Raw genomic sequence first — 25,554 nt, forward strand, 5'->3', positions numbered from 1 at the left:
CATGTTTATTACAGCTGTGAAGTGTCAGGAGTGCACAAACTTTCCCCCTGCGCCCCCCTGCCTGCTCTCCTCCCCTGCTCGCGCGCCCTCCCCCCCTCTCGGCTCTGGCTGCGGCAGTTCAAGGTTTCCAGAATGAGTCGTGAATCCACAGTTCTGTTTTTTCCCTCGAATCTATCATTGAATTCCCATGTCCTTCTATACTGACTGTTGCTAAAGTTACCTCAAATCTCTAATACATTGTAAGTATGTCCAGCTATGCCGTGCTGACCAAATGGTGCTCTTGTGTCAGGGTCAGATATGGTGTATCTGGGGTGGTTCATCCTTTTTTTGTGGAGGGCTTCTGTGTTTGGTTTCCCTGACCGTTCATGTGAGGACACTTCTTACATTGCTTGATATGCAGGTTGAAAAATTGTCTTAGTTCTGTGGTTCCTTTTATATGCTGTGTTGATTGCACAATAGTTTCCGTGGAAATGTATTTGGAGGTTTCACATTTCTTCTTGCAGCAGGGTGAAATACCGAATGCAGAGGTTTCCATAATTGACAGCCCGTTTCTGATGAGTAGGTTAGAGAGATTGGATGGTTGTTTATAGGCTATGACCGGTGGTCCAGTTAATATATTTGAGTGTCTTATCCTCTGAGCATTGATTGCAGGTCCTTGATGTTATCTTTCAGTGGTGAGAACATATTATTGTATAGATGTAGCAGCCATTAATGCTCCAGCTGGCGCCTTGCAGTGGGGACAGACACCACTGTAAAGTCATTAGTGACGCGCAAAAAGTGGTGGGTTAGTACGCTATTGCATTGCTGCGCATGCCAGCATGTGCTATGCCTGCTACATCTGTGGGTGATGACAAGGGAAACACGGGGAGTCTACTATTTTTTTTTTTTTCACTATCGGAACAATTTCTCACTAGGTATTCTACAAGAACATTCTATTTTTCAGTCAGTTTCTTGTCGAGTGTCCTTTTTGGATGGAGGAATTGTGAAGAGAGAATAGATGCCTGTCTCTAATGTCATCATTGGAACAAATGTGGTAATAGTGTGTAAACCCCCCTCCTTGTGTTGGGTACTAATGTAATCCAAGGAGTTAATGGTAAGCAGTGGATGATAGGCTCCACCCTATAATGACACATGGAAATACATGATAGGGGGTATAAGAGTCAGAGGAAATGTTGTGGAAGAGTAGGTTCCAGAAGGAGAGGAGAGTAGGAGCCTCGGGAAGTAGAGGCTGGGGGAAAGTCCCCTTGGTAAAGAGATTATGCCCTCCTGTTGTGTTTTAGTTAGGCACAGTTCCTTAACAGTTAGGACCCCTACAACAATGCACAGAAGATATATGCAGATCCCAGAAAGGGAATGCAGACATGCCACAGAGCTGCGTAGATAAAGCTCTGGGATTCAGGAGCTCAGCCCCACGAGGATATCCATATACAGAGTTTATAGCCCCTGAGAAAGTGGAAATTTGCTGCAGGAGAAAGGAGGGTGATAATAACCTCCCCAGAGAATAACAGGATCTCAGAAGGGTCCCGAAATAGAATGATCACATGGACAGAACTAAGCAAGTGCAACAAGGGGACCTAGTCCAATATAGGGTGTCCAGTCAGTAACGAGTGTATGCACCTCCCAGGAGTGTAAACAGAAGGCTCCAGGGAAGAACTATGATAGTGATAACAGTATGGATGAAACGAGGTACAGCCATGTCAATATTATTGTAACTGTGACTGCAATGTTCCCAAGCCTGGGAACATGAATGAAGATTGAAGTTGTACTATAAAAACTCCTGGTGCCCATCTTTTCCTTCGCACAGCCAAACACATCCAGCGCCCTGAGACAAGGTAAATCTATGCTGTTAAACACACAACTGCACTGCTGTAATCTCCCTAGGAAGCCAGGCAGGGAGGGTTACAAGTTGATGGGTTGGCTTTAGTTACTGATCTTTGTCTGGCTAGAATGAAAGCTTGTGCTATAAAGGTATTTCTTCCATGTGTTGCGTTTTTTTTAATAAAAATAAATAAATATTAAGGCCTCTATATTAAATGTCTCATCTTGGCTTACTTAATAAGCAGGTGGTAATGATGGGCGCCAGGAACTTTGTAGTTATGAAACAAATATCTTTATTCACATTCTGAACAGGTATAATGTCTTCCCCCAGATACATAACTGGATTCCTAGGGCGGTGCTTTTGTTAAACTACGATTAGTGTCTACAAGTTCACTTGTCCTAACTGACCATCTACTGCATTGGAATCACCCTTCCATAACTGCCAGGGTCCCAGCTTGGGCTACCCTTGATCACTGTGTTAGAGATCAGCCTCACTGTACTCTGCTCTTCTTACCTCAGCACCAGGGTGCTGCAAGTGGGGTAACAGGGGGTGGCTCTTTAGACATGCACTACACCTAATTCTCTTAGGATCATTATCCAGGTACTGTCGTGTTTCTTGTCCTTGTGACTCCAGGTCAGTGCCAGGGCTACAATTAGGGCAACCCCTAAGGGACACAGGCCTCCCCTAAGGCAGTCAGTACTCCTCCATTTTCCCATTACTAGGGATCTTACTTAAGGGGCACTTCCGTAACTACAAAACAAATAATGAATCCTATCCTATCTTTATCTATTTACATAACCACTTCCTATTTACATGTGAGATCCCTCCACTATCTCCTCCAGGGGTCTGAGAATCTAGAAGCTTCCCCCTCTTATTTATAATGTAGCATGATGTCCCTGTCTCTAGGCAGAAAGGGGTGGGGCTTAACTTCTGCCGAGTCACACTGGACCAGGTGACAAAGTACCTTAGAGAGGGTGGGAGTGGCTAGACCCCTACCTAGTTACTTTGCAACATATTATAGGAGAGGGACATGACTCTGCAGCAACCCATACAGTTAACCCTTTAGGGCCCTTAACCCCTTAAATGTACATAGTAATCCCAGAGGGGGTTACATATATACACTACAGCAGGGGTAGCCAACCTGTGCCCAAGAGTAGCATGCGGCCCTTCAGTGCTTCATGTGCGGCGCCCGAAGAAAAGAAAAAAAAAACCAGGGACTCCGACAGCAGACAGTGCAGAGCGGCCATAGAGACATGGAAGAGAAGCCAGCGTGCCCCCTAACAGCTTCTCTCCCGAGCTCCTATGGACCAGTGACCCCTGGTGGGCTCCCAAGCAGCACAAGGAGTGAGTATAAACTCTGCCTGCTGAGAGCACCATGTGGTGCTGGCTGTGGTAACTGGAGAGCAAGGTAGTGACAATCACCCCTTGTACCAACTGTACCCCCTGTCAGTCCATCTGCTACCCCTGTCATCTGTGTAATCTGACTACGTACTCTGTGTCAGTGTATAGCGCGTCAGGTTCTACTCCGTGTCAGTGTATAGTGCGATGTATAACCTAACGGCCCTATACCCTGACAGTCAGATTATGCAATGTGTCAGTGTAACCATTGCTGTCCCGACCAAGGTCTATGATTTTTTTTAAACATAAAAAAAACCTTTTTTTCTTTTAAATGAAACAGAGCAAGACATGCACAAGGGGTAAGATGGTAACATTATGCAAATTAATCTCATATCGACATTTGGGGGGTGGAGGGATTGTTTCTTTAAGCCTTACACAAGTTTAGAGATCACATCTGGTCGAGACCTAAACAGTCTCAACCTTATGTACAAGAATACCTTGTATGATTGATATGTTGGTCCACATTTATTTCATATTTTAGATCTTTCTTTAGTGCAACATTATTCTCCGTCCTGTCTCTTTTCTTCCATCCCTGAAACCTCTGGCATTTTTATTTATTTACCATCCATTAAAATACTTCCATTCATTTATCTTTTGTTTGACATGCCATGTTTGTCTTGGCCTCTCTTATTTTTGCTTCCATTTTCGTCCTTCGCTACATCTTCCCCATTAGTTTGCCCGGCTTTACCCATGCACCTTGTTCTTCTGCTTTAAGCTGCACCACTTATTCTTTTCGTGCTCTATCTTCCCATCTCTTGCTGTATTCTTTTTCACAGTACCGCTCTCTTTTGTCTCTTGCTCCATTACGGCTTCCTTATGTTTCTGCTCTTGTCGTACTATATCATAAGCTACACATAGTTACAGCAGACAGCATACTGATAGGAGACACCCGCTGTGACTGTCTCCCTCTGCACATCCTTCACATTCTGTTCAGAAAGATAATACAAAGAGTATTTGCACGTCCGGTCCTTAGAGCTTTCCAAAGCTGAATTTAAGATGCGCACTCTTTTTAAGGCAATAATTCCGTTTTCTATCAGTCTCATCTGCTTGCTCTCTGCATTATATCCATTTCTGCATACCGTGCACTTATAAATTTAATGCAATACAGTCATCTTCCTATTGATATAGACGTCCCTTTGCTGCATCGGTCAGGAAAATGCATGTGACAAGAAAACAGATACCTATAAAAAAAAATCTGTGCTATATACTTTGAGTTAAGTTGAATACCAAAATATCCCATAAACCCCTTTTTGCAGCTGAAAGATAATTGAAAGCTTGTTCACAAAAACCTGACTCCTCCACCTGTATAAATTAGGTAAAGATCAGTCATTGAACAGACATTCTCATTCAGTTTCCATCAGACGTTCAAGAGGAGATGGTTCATTGTTGCGAACAGAGAGAACTGTAGTACAGGCGAGGCCTACTCCAGTCCTTGAGGGCCACCAACAAGTCAGGTTTTCAGGATATCCCTGCTTCAGCACAGGTGGCTCAATCATAATGACTGAGCCACTTGTGCTGGAGCAGGGATATCCTTGAAACCTGACCTGTTGGTGGCCTTTGAGAACGGGAGTTGGCCACCCTTGCTGTAGCAGGTATCAGTCATTGCAGTGGTAAAGGCCCTGGGCTGAAGGGGAGGCTTAGTGAGACGTCACTGACTCGGAAAACAATGACACTGCCAACGACATTACCTAAGCAAGGGAGCCTGTAGCAGTGTCCGCTCTGTGACCTTCAGCCCATGTGCCCTTGCACCAACATTGGATTGTAAGCTCTATGGGGCAGGGACTTGTGCCTTCAAAATTCTATGTACAGCGCAATATAAGAGAAACCGATATTAGTGAACTGATTGCATAGCATGGCACAAAAAGGCTAATTATCTCAGCATCAGGGGGATGAGGGGAAAATCACTATTGCTGAAAATGAGCTTCAGCGCAGGGGGACACAAAGTTTCCAATTGTGTTAGAAAATCAATTTAAATTTTTGGCGGAAAGCTGCTTTAGAGGCAATTAATTAAAATGAATTAAAAAAATTAATTAATTTTAGAATGGGATTGAAGTGGGGCATCTCCGAGCTGAACCTCATTAATTTTAGCTCTGGGGACTCCCTGCTTCCGGAGATACAGATCTCAGCCAGCAGGGATCAAGTAATGGCGGAGTTTCAAAGCTCCGGCGCCCTGCTGGCCAATAGGTAGCGGTGACATCACTGGGTTCGGCTTCCTATTGGCCATCGTTACACGGGAGTGAGCGTTAAACTTTACCAAAACACCGCCAGCCTCTTTCGAGGTCTATATTTTGGAAAGCATGGGGTCCCTGGAGCTGAAACTAAGAGGGTTCATGTCCGAAAACCCCATGCTTCAACCCCATGTTAAAAAATAATAAATAAAGGCGCAATTCATGCCCTTAAATAGTATCTTTTATGCAAATCGATAAATTAGTTTAGAATACTTTTTGCAACACTTAAAAAAGTTAAAATATGTACTGTAGTTCTCCCGGGTCAAAATGTGAAGGTAGTTAAAAAAAAAAAGTGTGTGTGTGTGTGTGTGTGTGTGTATATATAATTAAAATTTTAATTTGTTATAGTGAAGTGACTCAGCTATGTGAAACGGTTTCCTTTCCTAAATATTAATTTGGACTTATAAAATGGCATTCTTTTTCCTGGTAGTAGTTAATATTATGGTCCTTTCTAGAAGATTATTAAGCATCTAAATCTTGAGTATTCAATTTAGAAATGCATGAGGAGAAATACACACAAGTTTTAGGACTTCAGAGTGATTTTAGGGAAATGACATTTCAACTTTTATGGCATAAAAATAGATTGTCAATAGCAGAGTTGGTTGCTATACTTCATATGCTAAGGCAGGGGAGCACAACCTTTTTTTCTCTGCGCCCCCCCCGCCGGCTGTTCCCCTCTCTGCGTGGCACATCCCTGCTTCTTACCTTGCCTCCGGCGTCGGCATCACGACCCATGGCAACGTGATGTCACATGACCAATGATGCCGCGCTGCCATGGCAACGCGTCTACAGAAGCAAGTTAAGTGCAGTGTACAGAGGCCTTCGCCGCTTCCCCGGCACTTAATTTAAGTGCCTTCGGGAAGTGCGCGGGGCCTCTGTAAACCCCGCGCACTCCGAAAACAATCTCACACCATCCCCAATTAGCACACCACTGTGCTAGGGCTAAATGATCTTGAGATTTAAATTCCCTTAATGAAACAATGTACTGTAGCTCTAGATTCTTGAGCTACATAAGTGGTTCAACTACCAGGTAGTTGAAACATTTTAAAATAATACAATGTTTTCCTATTGATTCTTTTACGGCTTTGCATTCTTCAATTTTTCATCCAATCAGTTATTCCCCTTAATGCTGAGAATAGTGTCAAAATAAAATCTCCATCGCCTTGTATAGCTCGATAATAGGGTCTCCATACTCTGAATACCCTGTCATTTCTATCTTCAGAAACTCCTCAACCAGCCATGCGGTGTATTGAGTACGATTGTCCATAAATGTTACATTTGATACTGTATCTCACATATTTTATTTTAACTTTCCATTCTAAATGTATAATCCTAGGTTTTATTATTTCTGAATATGTCTACGAATGATTTAAAGTGTTGTACTGATTCATTTCAGATATCCAAGATGATGCACCTTGTGGTGTTGCTCTCAGTTATTCTCTGCTGTGGAGGAGCTCAACGGTCCGAACCAATGTTCACAGCTGTGACCAACACCATCCTCCCACCGGATTATGAAAGTAACCCAACACAACTGAACTACGGAGTGGCCATCACAGATGTGGACAATGATGGAGACTTTGAAATTGTTGTGGCTGGGTGGGTGCCATTTAATTTTTTTACTGGAATGTTATCTAAACATTTTGAATGTCTTCTACGATAAAACTTGTCTTTTGTATTTGAGTTTTAGTGAGCACAGAAGAAGTTTCTCTTTATACCGTATGTACTTTGTATAATCTCTCTCAGGGGTGGCCAACTCCAGTCCTCAAGGGCCACCAAAAGGTCAGTATTTAAGGATATCACTGCTTCAGCACAATGTGGCTTAATCAGTCAAAGATTGAGTTTCTGAGCCACCTGTGCTGAAGCAGGGACTGACTGAGCCACCGGTGCTGAAGCAGGGTTAACCTGAACTGTTGGTGGCCCTCGAGGACTGGAGTTGGCCACCCCTGATCTATCTAATATGGACTAAGTACCAAGATGAAAGAATATTATTTAGAAGCATGACACTGTACTGGTGAATAAATGTGATTTTCCTTTTAATGACCAGAACTCACGCCACAGGAGTGAATTCCTAAGGATTTTACATCCCATTGACTTGAATGGGCTGTAAGTTGTAAGTCTAGCGCTAGAACGTGTCTTATAGCAGAATATTGCTTGGTATTCAAGATGCCCAAACCTCCATTGAGCTATTTAATGGAACGCTAACCTACATTAATGTTAGCTTAATAGTAACGCTTATTCACTAAAGGGAGTAACCTAATGTTGATCCATTTTTACTCTTTTAGATAGTGTAGTGCTTCATTTGTACAACCGTTGGTGCTAAAGAGGTTTTCCCCTTAACATTGCATATCTACTAAAGACAATTCAGGTTAACGCAGAGACTGAACATTGGGTTATTTAGGTCTTGCCGAAAGATGGCGTTACTCCCAGGTTTTTGCTAGAGAACCTCCTTGTTTCAGGGTCTGGATAGGTGTGATGCCACTTTTGGACAGGCTTAGTGCTGGGTTATTTGAAGCAAACGCAAGATAGTGCTAACTTAATTTAGGCGTTGGACCTATGCTTAACGGCTGTTGTTTTTTCATATAATCACTTTGGGGATAGGCATTGAACTCTGGGAAAATAACGTCCGTTATTTTAGGTGAAGTGAAGTTATTTGGCTTTATTTAATAGCTTTGTGTATCTGGGCCCAAGTCTTTCCAATAGTAGCATCCTGTTACATAGGCAAAAACATTGTGTGATTCATGTTGCATAAATGTACATGTTCGGAAAGGGGAACCTAATACTTGTTTGTTTGTATTAATATAAAAAAAAATTCTATAGTTTTTACTGGGGATTCTTTTATTTTTCTTAATTTTCATTTTTTTCCCCTTTGTTGTGAGGACCATACGAAAACTGAACATATGTCCAGTCCAAGACCACTCTTGTAATGCATGTGTTCCATTGACGTCACAAGCAAATCAATCCATCGCAAATATGGTCATTTTAATTTTGACTGATTGTGATTTCAAATTAGAATATAATATATATGGTGTTATTGGTCAGTCTTCAATAGTAGTGCAAAAAGCACCAAATGTATTATAGGAAAAACATTGCTGTGATCCGGTGTAGTATTATTATTATTATTATTTTTACCAGTTTCAGTAGAGACTATAGAGTTGTACAGTCCTCAAATATGTGAAAAGCAGCTTCAAGAGTAACATGGTAGAGTTGGGCACATTTTTTTGTCTGGTTCCTTTGGTCCGCGGATCAACCTAAAAAAGGGCGACTCGCCATTTTGTGTATTTATTATTATTATTACCAATACACTCCGCGGATTCTACAGTCCGTGGACGGATTTGCAGAATCCAATTAGCGGATTCATCTGCCAACGGATTGCTAAATCCACGGATTGGATTTGACAAATCTGTCAATGGATTGTATCCAATGGCGGCTTTTGATGAATCCACTCGGATTAGTACCGACCAAATCCGTCCGTAGATTTAACACTGTGAAATGGATTTGTGTGTGGGGGTGGGAGGTTGTTAGAAATGCGAGAAAATCTGGGTAACGGAATTGGGCGTATTCCCCTATCTTTAGTCATGGATGAGAGTGACTTAAATAAAATTGCACATTGAAATGTTTTCTTTAATGTGTGTTGATTGCCTATTCCCCTGAGGTATATACTGATTTACACAAACTGCCTGCTGTAGTGGTAATCACTGCAGGTTCTCATTCAGTAGATACAGAACGGCTACATTCAATAGTGCTTAAATGTTTCAATGGCTCCTCAGTGCTTTGCAGGACTGGAACACTGAATGGGTTAATTCTATTTTTCTTGTTGCTTTTTGCTTAAATTGCTTATTACCAAACAGCGAAACAGAGAAATTAAAAAGCAAACATAGATTTAAAGCTCCAGTAAACAATGGACATTGATATATCTGATGTATAAAATCTGTTTTGAATGAATTACTAGTAGCCGTTTAAATATGAAAAGGATGCAGTGAAGATTTTATTTTGTGTTGAATGGCGGAGTTGGGAAACTTCTCTCTCTTTTTTTTTTTTTTTTTTAATATTTATTTTTTTAAGATAATGCTGATAATTTGGTAATCTTATTATATATTTGTGAAAGCTGTGACATAGTCCAAAGATGTTAGGCAGCTTTCTGCCCCATTTTAAAGCAGAAAGTGCAGGAATAGTTACAAATGATCCGTTCCACAGCTTCCCATTAACTCAGGCAGCTGGATGGAAAATCCAGACCACAGATTACAATGGCTCTAGTTCTCCCTCACCTGCTCTTCTAATCACATGCACAGGTATTTAGAGCAGAGAGGTTTTGCATTTCTCTCTCTCTCCTTGGAGCCTGGGGGCTGGGGGTGTCGCTGCTCCCCTGCATCCAGTATCGGGGTTGACGGCCCCTCCACGTATCACAGTACCAGAGGATTTGCCTGGACTCCACGAACAGATAAGACAAAACAAATGGTTACTGCTGTTGCTAAAAGACTGTACTGTATCTTGTGACCTTAAATGAGAGAGCATTGTTTTAAGCTGGGGAACCAGTTTAGTTGGCCAGCAGCTGTTAGAGAGACTGATTCTGATGTGTAGTTAGATCCCTGAAAGGGATAGGATTTTGCTTATATGATTTTGGTTTTATTTCTTGAAATAACAGTGTGGGAAATATGGTAACACTGAAATATGTGAACTGCTGAATGAAAGTATCTGAGTACCTCTAACCTTCACATGTTAAAGCTGCAGTACCTTACTTGGATGAAAATAAAGCAGGCAGAAGCCTGAGTTAAGCAGCATAATACTTTGCATGATCCTGTTTGTTGTATAATTAACCCTAGAAGACTGTGTCGGGAAGAACCCAGACAGACGTCAGCACTACAAAAGAGGGGCGTTTGTCACATATGGTGGAGAATGCGGGTCGACACTAAAAAGTCTGTGGGTTTGCAAATAAATGCGGGGGTTTAAAATGGCCGCCGAGCTGAACTAAAGTACAGATGCTATGAGTGAAGTCTGTCCCACTGTGTATATCAGTTGTGCTTCTAGCATACACAGAGAATGTGCGAAGTGTGGATGCAATAGCACCCTGAACCCAAACAGAAAACCAAAATGTTTTGCTGAAAAAGAAGAAAAAAAATAAATTGCATCTAGCAAGTGCTGTTTGTAAAGCTAATGCCTTTTGCTGAAGTGAGTGAATTTGCAGCTAGCAAGTGCTGTATGCAAGTTGCTGAAGTGAGTGAAATTGCAGTTAGCAAATTGTCCCTGCCGGGTTTCTAAAATGGCCGACGTGAAATGTTTGTTTTGTAATGTACATAATCATGAAAAACAGTGTCCCTTCAGGCCATACGATGATGATGATGACGACTCGTATGTGGCCCCTGGAGGAGAGTCGTACCCACAGATGAATTTAGTATGCTGGGCCTGTCATAAAGTAGGTCACATGGAAGATGTGTGCCCCAAATTTTTCAAAGACAAACAGCTGCAAAAGCAAGCAACGCCCTATGAGTGCAAGCAAGATGTGGAAGCTGATACCAGTGAGCGTGTGCCCAGTACCACTGATATCTCTGGAGCTAATAAAGCAAAAAGAAAGAAGAAGAAAAAGAAAACTGTTCCTCAAGTCACAGGGGAAGTGACCGAGCCACTTGAACCTGCGCTGTCAGGACATGCGTCAGAAAGGCGCCGAGATGTGCTGGAGACCGGAGTGACCGGCAGAATTGTCACGGGAACAGTGGCAAAGGAAAAGGAGGAGCAAAGGGAAGCTGAATCCTTGAACCAGGATAAAGAGGCTTTGGTTTCTGCACTCCAAGCTGCCCGCCATAATTATGAAGTCCTGTGGCAGGATTTGGTGAAGGAGCGAGAATGGAGCAAGAAGGAGCGAGAATGTTGGATGGAAGAGCGAGAATCGAACGCCGAATTACAGAGGTGTATACTTCCAGCTTTACAGGAGTACGAGGCTTTGAAGAAAACAGAGTCTCTCTTACGGAGTGAGCTGGAAGAGGTGACGACTAGGCTGGAAAAGGCCAACACCGTAATGGCTATCCTAAAACAGAAATACGGGAAGGCTCTACAAGAGGTTCACGCGCTCAGCACAGAGGTGCAAAACTCACGCCTGGAGGGCCACGGTCTGAACACAGAGCTGGGAATGTTGAAGCAAACCCATGAGATTGCCCTGAGTGAGTTAGAGACTGTAAAGCAAGAAAATGAGACTCTGAAATTGGAAAATTCAGATTTGACTGACCAAGCAGAAAAAGTAAAGAAACAGTTGACTCAGGAAAAATTAGAAGTGCAGGAAGCACTACAGAATGCATTGATGCACACTCAGAGCCAGCACCAGGAAGAAATGGACGCTCTGAGAACAGAATTGCGACATATATGCACAAAACAGAATTCTCTCGTGGAGGAACTTAACGTTTTGAAAAAGGAGAAAAGCGTTAGAATAATTCAGAAGCACTGCAAAGCTCTTATCCAAGGAAGAAGGGAAAGAGAAAATTATCGGCGTAAACGCGCCGCAACTATCATCCTACAGGCTGCCTACAGAGGGATGAAAATTCATCAGTTTAATCGCCGGAATAAAGCAGCCTCTGTACTTCAATCATTCTACCGTGCCCGCATGGTACGAAACAGGTTCCTCATTATGAAAGGAGCAACTATAAAGATCCAGTCTCTGACTAGGATGACACAGAACAGGATTCGCTATCAAACCCTGAGAAATGCGTCACTGGTTATACAGCGGTATTTCCGCCTTAATAAATGTAGGCCTCAGGAAAGAGAGGCCCAACACTACATGCCTGCCGGCTGCAAAGGTAAAATGCCACAGGGTACAGCCGGAGTTAGTGAGAACCCCATCAAGGTAATCAGTGCTTCATCTTCTAAGTACCATATAATTGCCCCAGAGGGGAAATCCCAAATCTCTGAGAGTGATGGTCTTGAGAAAATACATGGCAGTAAGAAGTACCATAAAGGTTCAAAGGTTGCAAAGCAAAAGCGACGAAGGTCAACGCGGGCCTTGAATTTTTCCGGATCTCGCCACTCTGGGCCACAATATAAAGACAAAGACTATCCGGCCCCAGAGTTCTGTCAGAGGCTAAAGAAACAGTCCAGTCATTTGCAGTTTGCAGCGGCCTATGAAATAAAGTCAGGAAATATAATGGACTGGAAGTCAAAGAAAAAAAAAATGTGTTTGGGGAATTGACCGATATTGTTTTGTTATTACACGTGTGGACTATGTCACGGACACTTAACTATGCAAATAAGCTATTGTAGTTAAGGTATATTAGGCCTCTAGAATAAGCATTTTGTCAATGTTACAGTGTTATATTGGTTCTCTGTGTTGAAAATGTAGCTAAACTACAAATTAATATACAGGGTTGATGGCCCTTTCAGTTGGTAAATTATATAATGAGGTTCATATTCTAGAGTAGAACAACCCAGGGAGGTAATAGAAATTGTCTGGTTTTCTGAATATATTTAGCATATCCTGGGTTGTAAGAATGTGTGCTAGACACTTATTTTTCAAAATAGTTCCCTAATAGAGAGCAACAAAATATGTTTGCCAAGTATAGTCTCTTATGACGAAACCTATTGTCCATAATTGCCGTGGGAAAAGTTCATATTCGTGTCATGTGAATACTTAATGTTGTACTGAGGAGTTAGCTCAAGTATTTCAGGTAGGACGCTCACCCCAGTGAGGTCCATGGCCGCTCACCCCAGTAGGTGTGAGCTGGGGAGGGGGATATGTGACATAGTCCAAAGATGTTAGGCAGCTTTCTGCCCCATTTTAAAGCAGAAAGTGCAGGAATAGTTACAAATGATCCGTTCCACAGCTTCCCATTAACTCAGGCAGCTGGATGGAAAATCCAGACCACAGATTACAATGGCTCTAGTTCTCCCTCACCTGCTCTTCTAATCACATGCACAGGTATTTAGAGCAGAGAGGTTTTGCATTTCTCTCTCTCTCCTTGGAGCCTGGGGGCTGGGGGTGTCGCTGCTCCCCTGCATCCAGTATCGGGGTTGACGGCCCCTCCACGCATCACAGTACCAGAGGATTTGCCTGGACTCCACGAACAGATAAGACAAAACAAATGGTTACTGCTGTTGCTAAAAGACTGTACTGTATCTTGTGACCTTAAATGAGAGAGCATTGTTTTAAGCTGGGGAACCAGTTTAGTTGGCCAGCAGCTGTTAGAGAGACTGATTCTGATGTGTAGTTAGATCCCTGAAAGGGATAGGATTTTGCTTATATGATTTTGGTTTTATTTCTTGAAATAACAGTGTGGGAAATATGGTAACACTGAAATATGTGAACTGCTGAATGAAAGTATCTGAGTACCTCTAACCTTCACATGTTAAAGCTGCAGTACCTTACTTGGATGAAAATAAAGCAGGCAGAAGCCTGAGTTAAGCAGCATAATACTTTGCATGATCCTGTTTGTTGTATAATTAACCCTAGAAGACTGTGTCGGGAAGAACCCAGACAGACGTCAGCACTACAAAAGAGGGGCGTTTGTCACAAAGCACTGTATGCCTGTCTGCATCTTCCTGTGTCCCTAGGGGAAATCTCATTGGTCCCTTGGGCTGCCCGTCCCCACACCTCTCATTGGCCTGAGGCGGAGTGACGACACACACACACACACACACACACACTGTTGCTTGGCCTCACTCTCCCCCGTCAGTTGGACCGCAGCTCACCTTCCACCCCCCCCCTCCTCTCCCGGTGCCCCTCCTCTCCCGGTGCCCCTCACTGTCTCCCCCCTCCCCACCGCACCCAAATCCCCACGCTCCGCAACATCCCCAGCCGCACCATCACCCTCACCGTGCGCCACTCCCGGAGAGGGGAAGCGCGGCCCTCCTGCTCAGCAGCAAACTCCAGGCTCCTCCCCTCTGGCTCACAACGAGGAATGGAGGGGAAGCGTGGCGCGGCCCGGGCCTCCTGCACTCCCCCTCACGTGCGCCGGCTCCCGGACAGAGGGGAAGCGCGGCGCGGGCCTCCTCCTCACGTGCACCGGCTCCCAGACGGAGGGTAAGCGCGGCGTGAGCCTCCTGCCACTCTTGCCCCCCCCGCCAGCTTCCCCAACTCACCTCCTGCCCCAGCCAGATGCCACGGGGTCAAGGTAAGTCACCCACCGTCTCCCACCCACGCACTGTCACCAAGTCACCCACACACCCACCCAGTCACCCACACACCCACCCAGTCACCCAGTCACTTTCACCCAGTCACCCACTTTCACCCAGTCACCCACTCACCCACCCACTCAGTCACCCACCCACCCACTCAGTCACCCACCCAGTCACCCACCCACTCACTCAGTCACCCACCCACTCACTCAGTCACCCACCCACCCACCCACTCACTCAGTCACCCACCCACTCACTTAGTCACGCACACACTCACTCAGTCACCCACCCACTCACTCAGTCACCCACACACCCACCCACCCAGTCACCCACACCCACCCAGTCACCCAGTCACTTTCACACAGTCACCCACTTTCACCCAGTCACCCACTCACTCAGTCACCCACTCACTCAGTCACCCACTCACTCAGTCACCCACTCACTCAGTCACCCACTCACTCAGTCACCCACTCACTCAGTCACCCACCCACTCAGTCACCCACCCACTCAGTCACCCACCCACTCAGTCACCCACCCACTCAGTCACCCACCCACTCAGTCACCCACCCATTCAGTCAGTCACCCAGTCACCCACCCATTCAGTCAGTCACCCAGTCACCCACCCATTCAGTCAGTCACCCAGTCACCCACCCATTCAGTCAGTCACCCAGTCACACACCCATTCAGTCACCCACCCATTCAGTCAGTCACCCAGTCACCCACCCATTCAGTCAGTCACTCAGTCACCCGGGGGAAGCCCAACCCTGTCGTCCGCCCCCCCAAAAATACATCCCGGCCAACGCCGGGTCACTCAGCTAGTGTTATATATAATAATGGCACATCATATGTAGCTGCAAAGAACACTTATCAGGCAGTAGCCTTTTATTATTTGATTGAATTTAATAGAAACTCTACACAGAAAATGATTTGCCCAAAATGGTATTTTAATACAGAAGAAAAAAACTAAAAATATATTGAATTCAAAACAATATACACCATTTACATCGCAATAGACAATAAAAAACAATAACAGTAAAGTGACAGAATTAGCCACAGAATGAGGCAGGAGCATAAGTTTTGAGGACATGTATCACGCCATTTTGGAAGGAGCATGAGTCTAGAATGCATCCCATATACAGTTCAACTAATGCCAAACCACAAGGAATATCCACGAACATCCCTTCTCCATCACATTAGAATCAATCTCATTATTTCGTAGCATTAACGGAATTTGATGTCACATGCACAGGCGTTCGATTACATGGTGATCACGGACGCGTTATACCCAAGGGGGTTCTACACTACACATATCGATGAAAACAATCCCCTGCAAAGATCCGCAACCTACTGTATGCTGGCAGAGGATGTGACATTAAAATAAATCTTCCCCAAACCTCCTATTCTTGTGTTCCAGCAAACACCAAACCTCAAACAGAAATTAGTCAACAGTAAACAGAAAACTTCATCACAAACTTCATAACAAACTTAAAGACACTGATAATGGCACAAAACCATGCAACAACACACATTGCAAACTCTGCGTATATGCCAAGATGTCACAACCATGGAACACTCAATGTTAAAGGATCATACTGCTGCACATCCAGGAATCTTGTATACTGTATACTGCACCGACACACTTTATTCGAGCAAATACCCAGTATGTACCTGGCAGATACCTGGAATGCGCCGCTCCTCACCTCTGACAAGCCCCGTTGCATTTGCCTTCCCAGCCTGGGTTCATGCCTGGCTGATGGGCGGCTGATCTGTTAAATAATAATGATTAGGATTTAATAGGCTGCAATGCTTCGTGTGTCTACCAGATGGCATCAATTCATGAATTGTAATGCAGTATATATATATATACTGTGCAGTATTGCAGCCAGTGGGAATAAAATGCTTCAATCCCTGCCTGGAAAATAACTCAATGCACTCGGGCAGAAAACAGTCACAAACCTCAATACACCCGGGTATACCCGAATTCGTGGGACTAGCCGAGCTCGAATAAAGTGTGTCGCCAGTGTATGATTCAATGTCAAATACTTATACAATCATTATTGAACTATGTAGTTGCAACCTTCACTTTAAAGCTGCAGTTCAGTCAATATCCTGCATGTGTGTTTTTTTTAATAAATCAGTTCTGTAGTAAGAAAAAATAATTTGAGCATTTTCTGTTTTTAAAAAAACAACTTTGAAAGACCAATTTTCTTGTATTCTATTTTAACAACCATTTACTAAGGCGCTGCCCCTTCATGTCCTGTCACAAGCCCTGGCACACCCCTTAGTCAGCCCTGCCCTCCCTCTAGCACTTGTCAGTGCAGGAGTGCTCATGAATATTCATGAGCTTCCACTGAGTGACAGAAGGAGAGGAAAAACATATCCCATATCTAAAGATTTCGCCAATCAATACATGGAGAACGAATTGACCTGCAGCTATACAGTTCTTTAGGTAATTAGAGATTGCCCACATGAAACTATTGAATTAAAAAAATAAATTAAAAAAAAACAAAAAAAAAACTGAACTGCAGCTTTAAGTTTTCTCCCTTTGACAGCTGTGTACATTTTTAGGACCGATACACTGTAGTAAATATTTAATTATTTCCCAGGTGCTCTAAGCCTCTGATGTTCTGTGCTGCAGAGAATGGAATCGGGTTAGTTGTGGTGGAACTTTTCACAGTGACACTTCAGTTGTCTCCTACTCCCACTGGCTAAGGCTGCACTTATACTGCTGGCGATGCGACGTTGCTTGAAAACAATTGTATTGAAGCCGTCGCGTGCGCTTATAGTGGACGCGAAGGCGACGGCGCTACCAAAATCCTTGTAATCACTAGAATTTGATTTTTGCAGAGACAGTCTCACCATGTGACTGCCTATAAGCCAATCAGATTGCTTCTATTGCACCCAATTCACCTGTGTAAGTGTGTGTATGTCTGTGTGTCTCTCAAGTGAATTTGGAAGAGACACAGGCAGCTCCCAAGAGCAGCAGAGCAATGGCTGCAGAGGGACCTTCATCATGCAGAAGGGAGAGGGGCAGTGATCAACAGCTACTCCCCAGTGTGTGCTGTATCCAGGGTCCACATGTCTGATCCCAAAGACATTTGGGATTCCTCAAAGTGAAATCCTTGCCCCCATGAAAGCTACAATTCACCATAACTTGCCCCAACTTGCAACAAACCTTCCCAGACCGAGAGTTTGCTTTTAAATTATACTGCTGTATACTGCTCTGTTTTGCCTTGTTATTGCATACTGCTCCGTTTTGCCTTGTTGTCAAGTCTGCTCTTGTCTCCCCCCCTCTGCCTTCCCCCTGCTCATCTCTGTCCCCCCTGCTGATGTCACTACCCTTGTAGCCAGCGACGTCTCAAACTCAAATTACAACTTTCGCAATGGCGACGGGTGACGTCATCGGTCGCGCCCCGGCACAATAAGCACAGCCTAAGGCTGCGGCCAGGCAGGAACCGAGCGTGCTGGCGCCCGAGCGCCGAGAAATCATGCGCTCTGCTTGGCCGTGCTTTTTCCTGGACAGATAGTTGCGTGCGTGTGGGGACGCGGGCATTAGGCCCTCAATGGGCGAACTGCTCACGTGACATATCAGCGAGCAGCCAAATCAAATTTGGTTGTCTCGCCAAGAAGCAAGCGCACGCGCGCACCCACCCACATTCACCCTGGACGAGGGCATTCAGAGTTATCGCGCCGAGCGTGAGCGGTTCGCTCCACCCTGGCCGCAGCCTAAAGCATTTCAGCCAGTTGTGAAAGGGTCTTGTGAATACGGGCTCTTTGTGTACTATTTCAATCACACACACTTGGGGCCTTCATCTGTTATACAACAATCAATCAATACTTTATTTCCAAGGGTAATGCTTCATGTTTGCAATACCTGGAACACTGCAAAAACTATCCAGAAACAACTTCACAATGGTAGGCATTACTGAATTACATTTATTGATCAGCAATGGCTATAGCAGTTTAGAAGCTTCTTGAACGAATATTATATCCTCTCACCTCTGGGGTTTACAGACTACAGTTCATTTCATACTCTTCTGGGAATGTTGCTCGGTAAATAAAGGTTTCTGGGAATCCTGCATAATGACCCCTTTCTACGCTTGGTATGCACTGTCTCTCTGTAAGCTTTTCTAAGCAAGATTTCCTTACTTGGAAATATACAACATTGTAATCCGTTTGTTCTTATAGTCGTTTATGCCTACTGTACTGCATGGTGAGATATATATATTTATATCTCCCCCTTTCCTTATGTCTAAGGGAAACCGTGGGCGATTCCGCGTGCTGCTGTTACATGTGAAGCTCACAGGAGGCCAAAGCCTCCGCTTCTGGGGAGCCTGGGGTACTATGTCTCGCAGTGCAGCGCCTCCACCTATGAGGATCCCAGCGTGAGCGGGATGACTCCTCTTAGGAACCAATACAAAGGAATTACCACAACACACACAGCAATAGTAATAATATCTTTTACTTCAGGTCCCTGCTCATAAACACAATAACAATGAACATACAATAACAATAGTACCCAGTGTGGTAACCCAGTGTCCCTCCTCCAGTCCCAGGAGCAAACCCCACCCCAATGTGTGTGCGAAGGTAGCGCTACCCTCCCTGAAGTGTAGTGGTGCACGGTGGGTACCTTCTTGGCTATGGGGATTAGAGGCATCCTCCGTTGGCAAAGTCGCATCAGTGGTCCCACGATGCGGGGTCTGCAAAACTCCCCTCACGCCTTACTGCTGGTTGCCACGTGCGGTCTCGTCCAAAGGCCACAGGTCCCCGCGCGGATATCTGTCCGCTTGCGCAGTGGTGTGGGTTGTCAATCTCTGTTAGGGAGGGTCCCTATATAGGGCCTTCCCTACAATATTGGTCTCAGTAGAGATTGGGGCCTAAGGGCAAAGTCTGGCCTAGTCCAGGGATTTACTCGCGCACTGGACACTCGCGACTGACACGTGGGCTCCTAGTCCATGGAGGAAATCCTGCTACTAAGCCCCTCCCCTTCCGGCATCGCCAATCCCAACATGGCCGTCGCAGCACACAGTCCCATAGACATGCGGCGTCAAACTTAAAATGGTCACAGCAACTTTCTCCTGATCAGTGGAGCCTCGGATAACCGGCTCATCAGCGGGGCAATGCAGAGCAGCTACCCCTCACCCAGGCAAGAAAGGGGGACCCCGCTACATATATCTATCTCTCTTATAAATATTATTGTAATTTTACTACACTGTGCAAAGGACACTTGCCTGGATATGGGTGCTTTCGTATTCAGGACACTCATAGCTTTGAGTCCCATTGGGAGAGCGCTCTATATGAAATAAAATTATTATTATTATTATGCAAATAAATTCATGTATATTAATGGCAATCCAAAAGGATGGTACGTGATTTTATGTATACTATATCTTGATATACATATTATGAAAATGTTACATACACAGTATATTTAACTATATATCCGCATAAGAAGCGTGTGTACCAGTTATTTTCAACCGGAGTTCCGTTAGCCCCCCCAGGGGTTCCGCAGCTGCCAAGGGAGGAAGAGCTGGGACAAAACTCCCAGCTATCCCAGGACCGGAAGCACCCCATGCAGCAGTGACCTGGCAGCTCCGGAGTTCAGCAGCAGTGGCCACCCGGTCACTGCGATCCATCCTCTCCCTCCTGTCTGCGTCGGAGGTTGCGTTCAACTTCTGGCTGAGAGGAGGAGGGAGATGTGGACTGTTGTGCTGCCCAAAGGTGTGTGTGGTGTAAGCAGTGGCGGATTTAAAAAAATGGCGCCCTTAGGCACTTTATGCCGCCCTCCTGTTCTAGTGCGGTACTATCCCGTTGCCACAGCAATGTTAAGCTGTGTTACATCACGTTACCGGACCGCACATGCGCAAACCCCACTTCTGCACATGAGTTATTGGTGCTTCCCGCTTTTGTGCAATCGCCGATTGCTGCTCCTGTACATGCGCAGCCTGTACTTGCCCAATGCGCATGTGCAGAGGCGCCAATCACACATGCAGATGTGGCAAGCACTGATTGCGCATGCACAGAAGCGGCAAGCCAGCATGCCGCCTCCAAATTCTGCCGGCCCCCAAATTCTGCCGCCATAGGCCCGGGCTTATCGGACCTAATGGGAAGTCTGACACTGGGTGTAAGGGGACAACAGTGTAAGGGGCGGAGGGAGGAGTGTGTGAGCAAGAGAGGGGGGAGAGTGCGTGGGGAGTAGAGAGGGAGGGGGAAGAGGGAGGGAGTGTAAGAGCGATTGGGGGGGGGGATGGTTGGGGTTCCCCAGAATCTCACAATCTAATTCTAGGGTTCCTTAACCAGAAAAAGTTGAAAACCAGTGGTGTGTGCACTCAAAACATGTACAGGTGGTGTTTAAGTCAAAACAAAAACTGGAACGGCTGTCATCTGAAGCTGTCACCCCTATTAACCTATCACCCTGATTGGTCAATAAAGGATCACAATGAAACCAAACCACACTGAAAGCCACAAAGTGAGCTTGTTAACGATTATTTGACATACAGTACATAATAATTTTTTTAAGAGTAGCCTGGTACAGTGGCTGAGGTCACAAGAGCGGGGTTGTAATACATAAGTTTTTTTTAAATGTATATTAGTCATACGTTGTCACAATCATTATTGCCACCTGTGGAGAAGTTCGGTTGTGAGCCGTAGAAGCAGGTGCTACATAGTTTGATCTGTGAAGGCACAGGAAGCCTTGCTGTGTGAAAATGAATTGCAAATCTTGTTTTGCTTCACAGGTAAAAGCATCCTGGCATTTCAAATGAGCTGGGGAAAGCGGGTGCAGAGTAAGTCTGTCCTTTGCAAAAGTGCAAATTGGGGAAGGGATTTGAATTCTCAAGAGCAACTCACTGGCATTTTCTCTTTCCTTGTGGATAGCCCCTTTAGGAACGATTTCAGTTCTTTTCCCCCCTCACTACAATTTATAACAGAAGTTCTTAAGGGATGTGTAAAAATAAATAAGCATGAAATAAAATGCAGTGAGGCAGCAACTCCTTACTATCCCACCACCAATGGAGTTTAAATGAACAACTGTGAGATGATTGGAGTCACTAAAACCCTTTTATATACAGTAGTCTGCTAAAGCCTGATTATCTCCTAATATTGCACTAGAGCAAGGGCGCGCAAACTTTTTTTGCTGCGCCCCCCAGTGCCTGCTCTTCTCCTTGGTGCCCCCCCTCCTTACCTCGCGCGGTGTCATTTGATGTCACGTTACCGTGGCAACCGTGACGTCACATGACACCATGGTTAAGGTGTCCAGGAGCCAGCTGAACCTCAGTAAGTAGAGGTTGCAGAGGCCTCGCGCGGTCCCCCGGCAATTAATTTAAATGCCTGGGGGGAGAGCGCTGGACCTCTGCAACTGCCCGCTCCCCCAGTTTGCGCACCGTTATAGTAACTAGAGAATAATTGTGGCGCTTTGGTCTGTGTGCATACATGTGTGTTTGTTTCCCCCCACCCGTTCTGCATGTATCTATCATTATATGCATGTTTTAATCACAGCAGGCATCCTCGTTACATGTATCCTGTGGCTTGTTACTGTGACTGTTTCTGCAAAGGTGATGTTGATGTTTATGAGCATGATTATTACATAACCACAAAATTGCTACAAGCTTGTTTTAAAGGTGGAGATAACTCAAATGTCATTGTCATTCTAGGATGAGCTAGCATCTGGCATGATGAATATAAAAATATGCACGAACCAGAAATCAACTTGGGTGCCTCATAGGAAGTACTTTTTCATTAAGATTTAGGAGTCAGTCATTCTAATTAATTCCATGGTTATTTCACTTGTTCTGTGTGCATTTGTAAGTATTACACTTCATTACCCACAGCACAGGACAACCTTTTACCTCCTTTTCAGTGGCATTAAAAGAATCTAACGATGGTTCACTGTCAGTGTGACTCTTTTCACTTACGTTCCTCTTGTAAATGTAAAATTCAAGACAATGGGGGTGCTGTGTCAGGAAAGTGCACACACAAGTTTGTTTTGACGCACTGCACCGTTTTCTGCTGACATTTTCCCCCAACGTCAGGAAAGATTATTCTATGTTTGATGGAGATTGTTGGCCATGAAGGTGCTGAAATGAAAGGTGAAGAAATGTATGTACAGTACCCTGCCACAGAATTGATACTGTACATGTCATTATACCAGGGGTGCACAAACATTTTTGTTTGCGCCCCCCTGCCTGCTCTCTCCCACCCCCATTACCTTTCCTCTGGCATTTGACATCACCACTTCATGTGACTTCACGTTGCCATAAGCCGCCGGAGAGAAGGTAAGAGACTTGGACACCTCACGTGCTCCCCCGGCATTTTATTTAAAATGTTGTGGGGAAGAGCGCGGGGCCTCCAAGTGCCGTGCCCCCCGAAAATGTCACACACCCTACTGTAGGTTGCGTACCCCTGTATTATACCAAGCGTGTCGTGCAACTCATCACTAACAATTTCCAATTACCACACTCAAACACAAGCTGCTGCCGTCAGGACAAAATTAGAGCAAAACGCCCTGATCCATTAATGCGACGAGATGTCGGGGTGAAAATGGCGCTGTTTGCATGGATGTTAACCAATCTAGTCTTGCCCTCCAAGAACTCTGAACAATATTTATTCGGCCATCACTTATTTATAACCTTGTAAATTGGAAGATGAAGAAGAAAAATCTCTTGGTAAACATGTACAGTATATGCTTTAATAAACAGAATCCCCAATGCACATCCAATATGACAAATTATTTAGTACACTGCTATATGTTTTTTCTTCTATAGTAATGTAGTAAATCATTTCTCATACAAGATGTACATTGGGGCGTCTTTGTTTATTGCAGTGTATTGTACTTGGTCACTTTCCCAGTGGCACTCCAATTGACATTATCTAATGATATATTTATTTATGTGGGTCTGGGTTTTGAGCTTTCTAAGATTGTGTATGTCTAATTGTATATCCTATGTTCATACTTACTTTGTTGATCCTCCAGTGCCTGAGGAGATACACTGTAGATTCCCCAATAATCAAAGTATAATATAAATGCTTCCCTTTTAGCCATTGTATATGGCTATGTATATAGCAGGTACTGTTACCATAGTACAGGGGTTCTAAAGAACCCCCCCAAAAAGGCCTGGTTTTCAGTATATCCCTGCTTCAGCACAGGTAGCTGTCAGACTGAGCCACCTGTACTGAAGCAGGGATATCCTGAAAACCAGGCTTGTTGGGGGGGGCTTGATGACTGGAGTTGAGCCATAATCTCATTAGATCAGGGGTGCGCTAACGGGGGGCGCGTGATTTTTCGGGCGGGGGGGGGGCATGGCGGATGCAGAGACCCCGCGCTCTTCCCCTAAGGCATTTAAATGACGCTGCGGAGTATCGTGACCCGTTAACATTATAGCTGCCTATTAAAAAAACTAAAACGACCAACTCCCTATTCACGATTCTGACATTTTCTTATACAACCAGCTGTATATTAAACGAATATATTAAATCAATGTAGTTGGGTTCACCCCTTAAATTGAAGGTGGTAATTTTTTCTTTATGGGGTTGAAGCAGGGGCTCTATGGAGCTGAACCCTGTTAATTTCAGCTCTGGAGACCCCCTACTTCCGGAAATACCTGAGAGTTAGGTGCTGGTAGCCTCTCATCGGCTACCAGGGTTCACAATATGTCCGCTGTTCAGAGATTTAATGTCCTGCGGGCCAATAGGAAGCTGTGATGTCATCGGGGTGGCTTCCTATTGGCCCATGTGGTACGAGAGCTTCCAACTTGAAAGCCCTGCATGCTGATCCAGAGCAGCTACTGGCACCTAGTTCCGAGGTAAATATCTCTGGAAGTAGGGGTCCACGGAGCTGAAATTAATGAGTTTCAGATTCAGAGATCCCTGGCTATATATATATATATGTATGTGTGTGTGTGTGTGTGTGTGTGTGTGTGTGTGTGTGTGTGTATATATATGTATATATATATATATATATATATATAATCACTGTGTGCAAATTTGCATGTCATTTCCCAGAATCCCTTGCTGCAGTGGATGCACTGTATGCTGGACGATAATGGTGAAAGGCGGGGTTGCAGACCTGTTTAAGACATGTAAATGAGCACACAGTAATATTTCCATTTGATATATAAAAATTTGCCACCTTGGATTGCTCCTTTAAGAACCCGGACCCAAAGTAACCTCACTGTCTTACTTTAAGAAATGATTCCCCATTTCTGTCCCATCGCCAAACATAGAAAGGGGAGAGATTTTACATTTTCTATATTAACTCACTGCACTAATAGAAAATAAGTCATTTCTGTGACCAGTGAACCAGAAGTTGTGCTTCTAATATAGGCCATGTGTATACGTTTAGGAGTATTTATAGATTGCTGTGCTGCAGTCATTATACCAAGAATGGGTGCGTAAAGAGTGCGGAAACTACGTGAACACTTGCTTGTCTTTTTAACCAGTGTCCTGTCATCACTAAATGCCATGTCCAAGCCATTTGCCACAATTAAATGGATGCATCATGAGACTAAACGGGATCAGTGCTTTCACAGAAATCTCTTTAATTGGCTGAGGATTCTTCCATGGACTCTCGCTTGACTCGGAAAGATCAGGAAAAAAGGTCAATTGAAGGGTGAAAAAAATCACTGGACATTATTCTCAGCCTTCATCGAATGCCCAGTGAAGGGGAGGAGCACGTGTGGCTTTTTAGGCATCCAGCCACCTGTTCACTTTTTAATAATTAATTTTCTTGTATATTACTGGCAATGCATGTAGCGCTGTACACAATTTTACATGCACTGGAAGTCCCTGCTCTTTGAATGTGTAAGTTCAATTCATGATCTGCAAACTTCATTTATTCTAGGATTCAACAAAAGACAGGTGTGCCAAATGCTACATCCAATTGACAAAACATATAAAGTAATAAGTATAAATTGAAATACTTCAATAATAATAATATTTACTTGGTTATTTAGTTAAACTCTTTGGCCAAAGCGTCATAAGCCTGCATACCACGTCAAGGTATAACCAAAATTAATGCTG

The 25,554-nt window shown here is 44.4% G+C and overlaps 1 protein-coding gene across 3 annotated transcripts in view; it reads left to right on the top strand.

Annotated features, from left to right (window-relative positions):
• The window catches only part of CRTAC1 (cartilage acidic protein 1), a 317,696-nt gene that overhangs the window by 110,162 nt on the left and 181,980 nt on the right, over positions 1-25,554 (top strand). For all 3 annotated transcript variants that reach the window (XM_075612348.1, XM_075612347.1, XM_075612349.1), the window contains exon 2: positions 6,842-7,041. In XM_075612348.1, the coding sequence (XP_075468463.1) occupies positions 6,842-7,041 (200 nt within the window). The remainder of the gene's footprint in view (positions 1-6,841; positions 7,042-25,554) is intronic.

Source organism: Ascaphus truei, chromosome 8, assembly GCF_040206685.1.
Source record: "Ascaphus truei isolate aAscTru1 chromosome 8, aAscTru1.hap1, whole genome shotgun sequence".
Classification (NCBI taxonomy): Eukaryota; Metazoa; Chordata; class Amphibia; order Anura; family Ascaphidae; genus Ascaphus; species Ascaphus truei.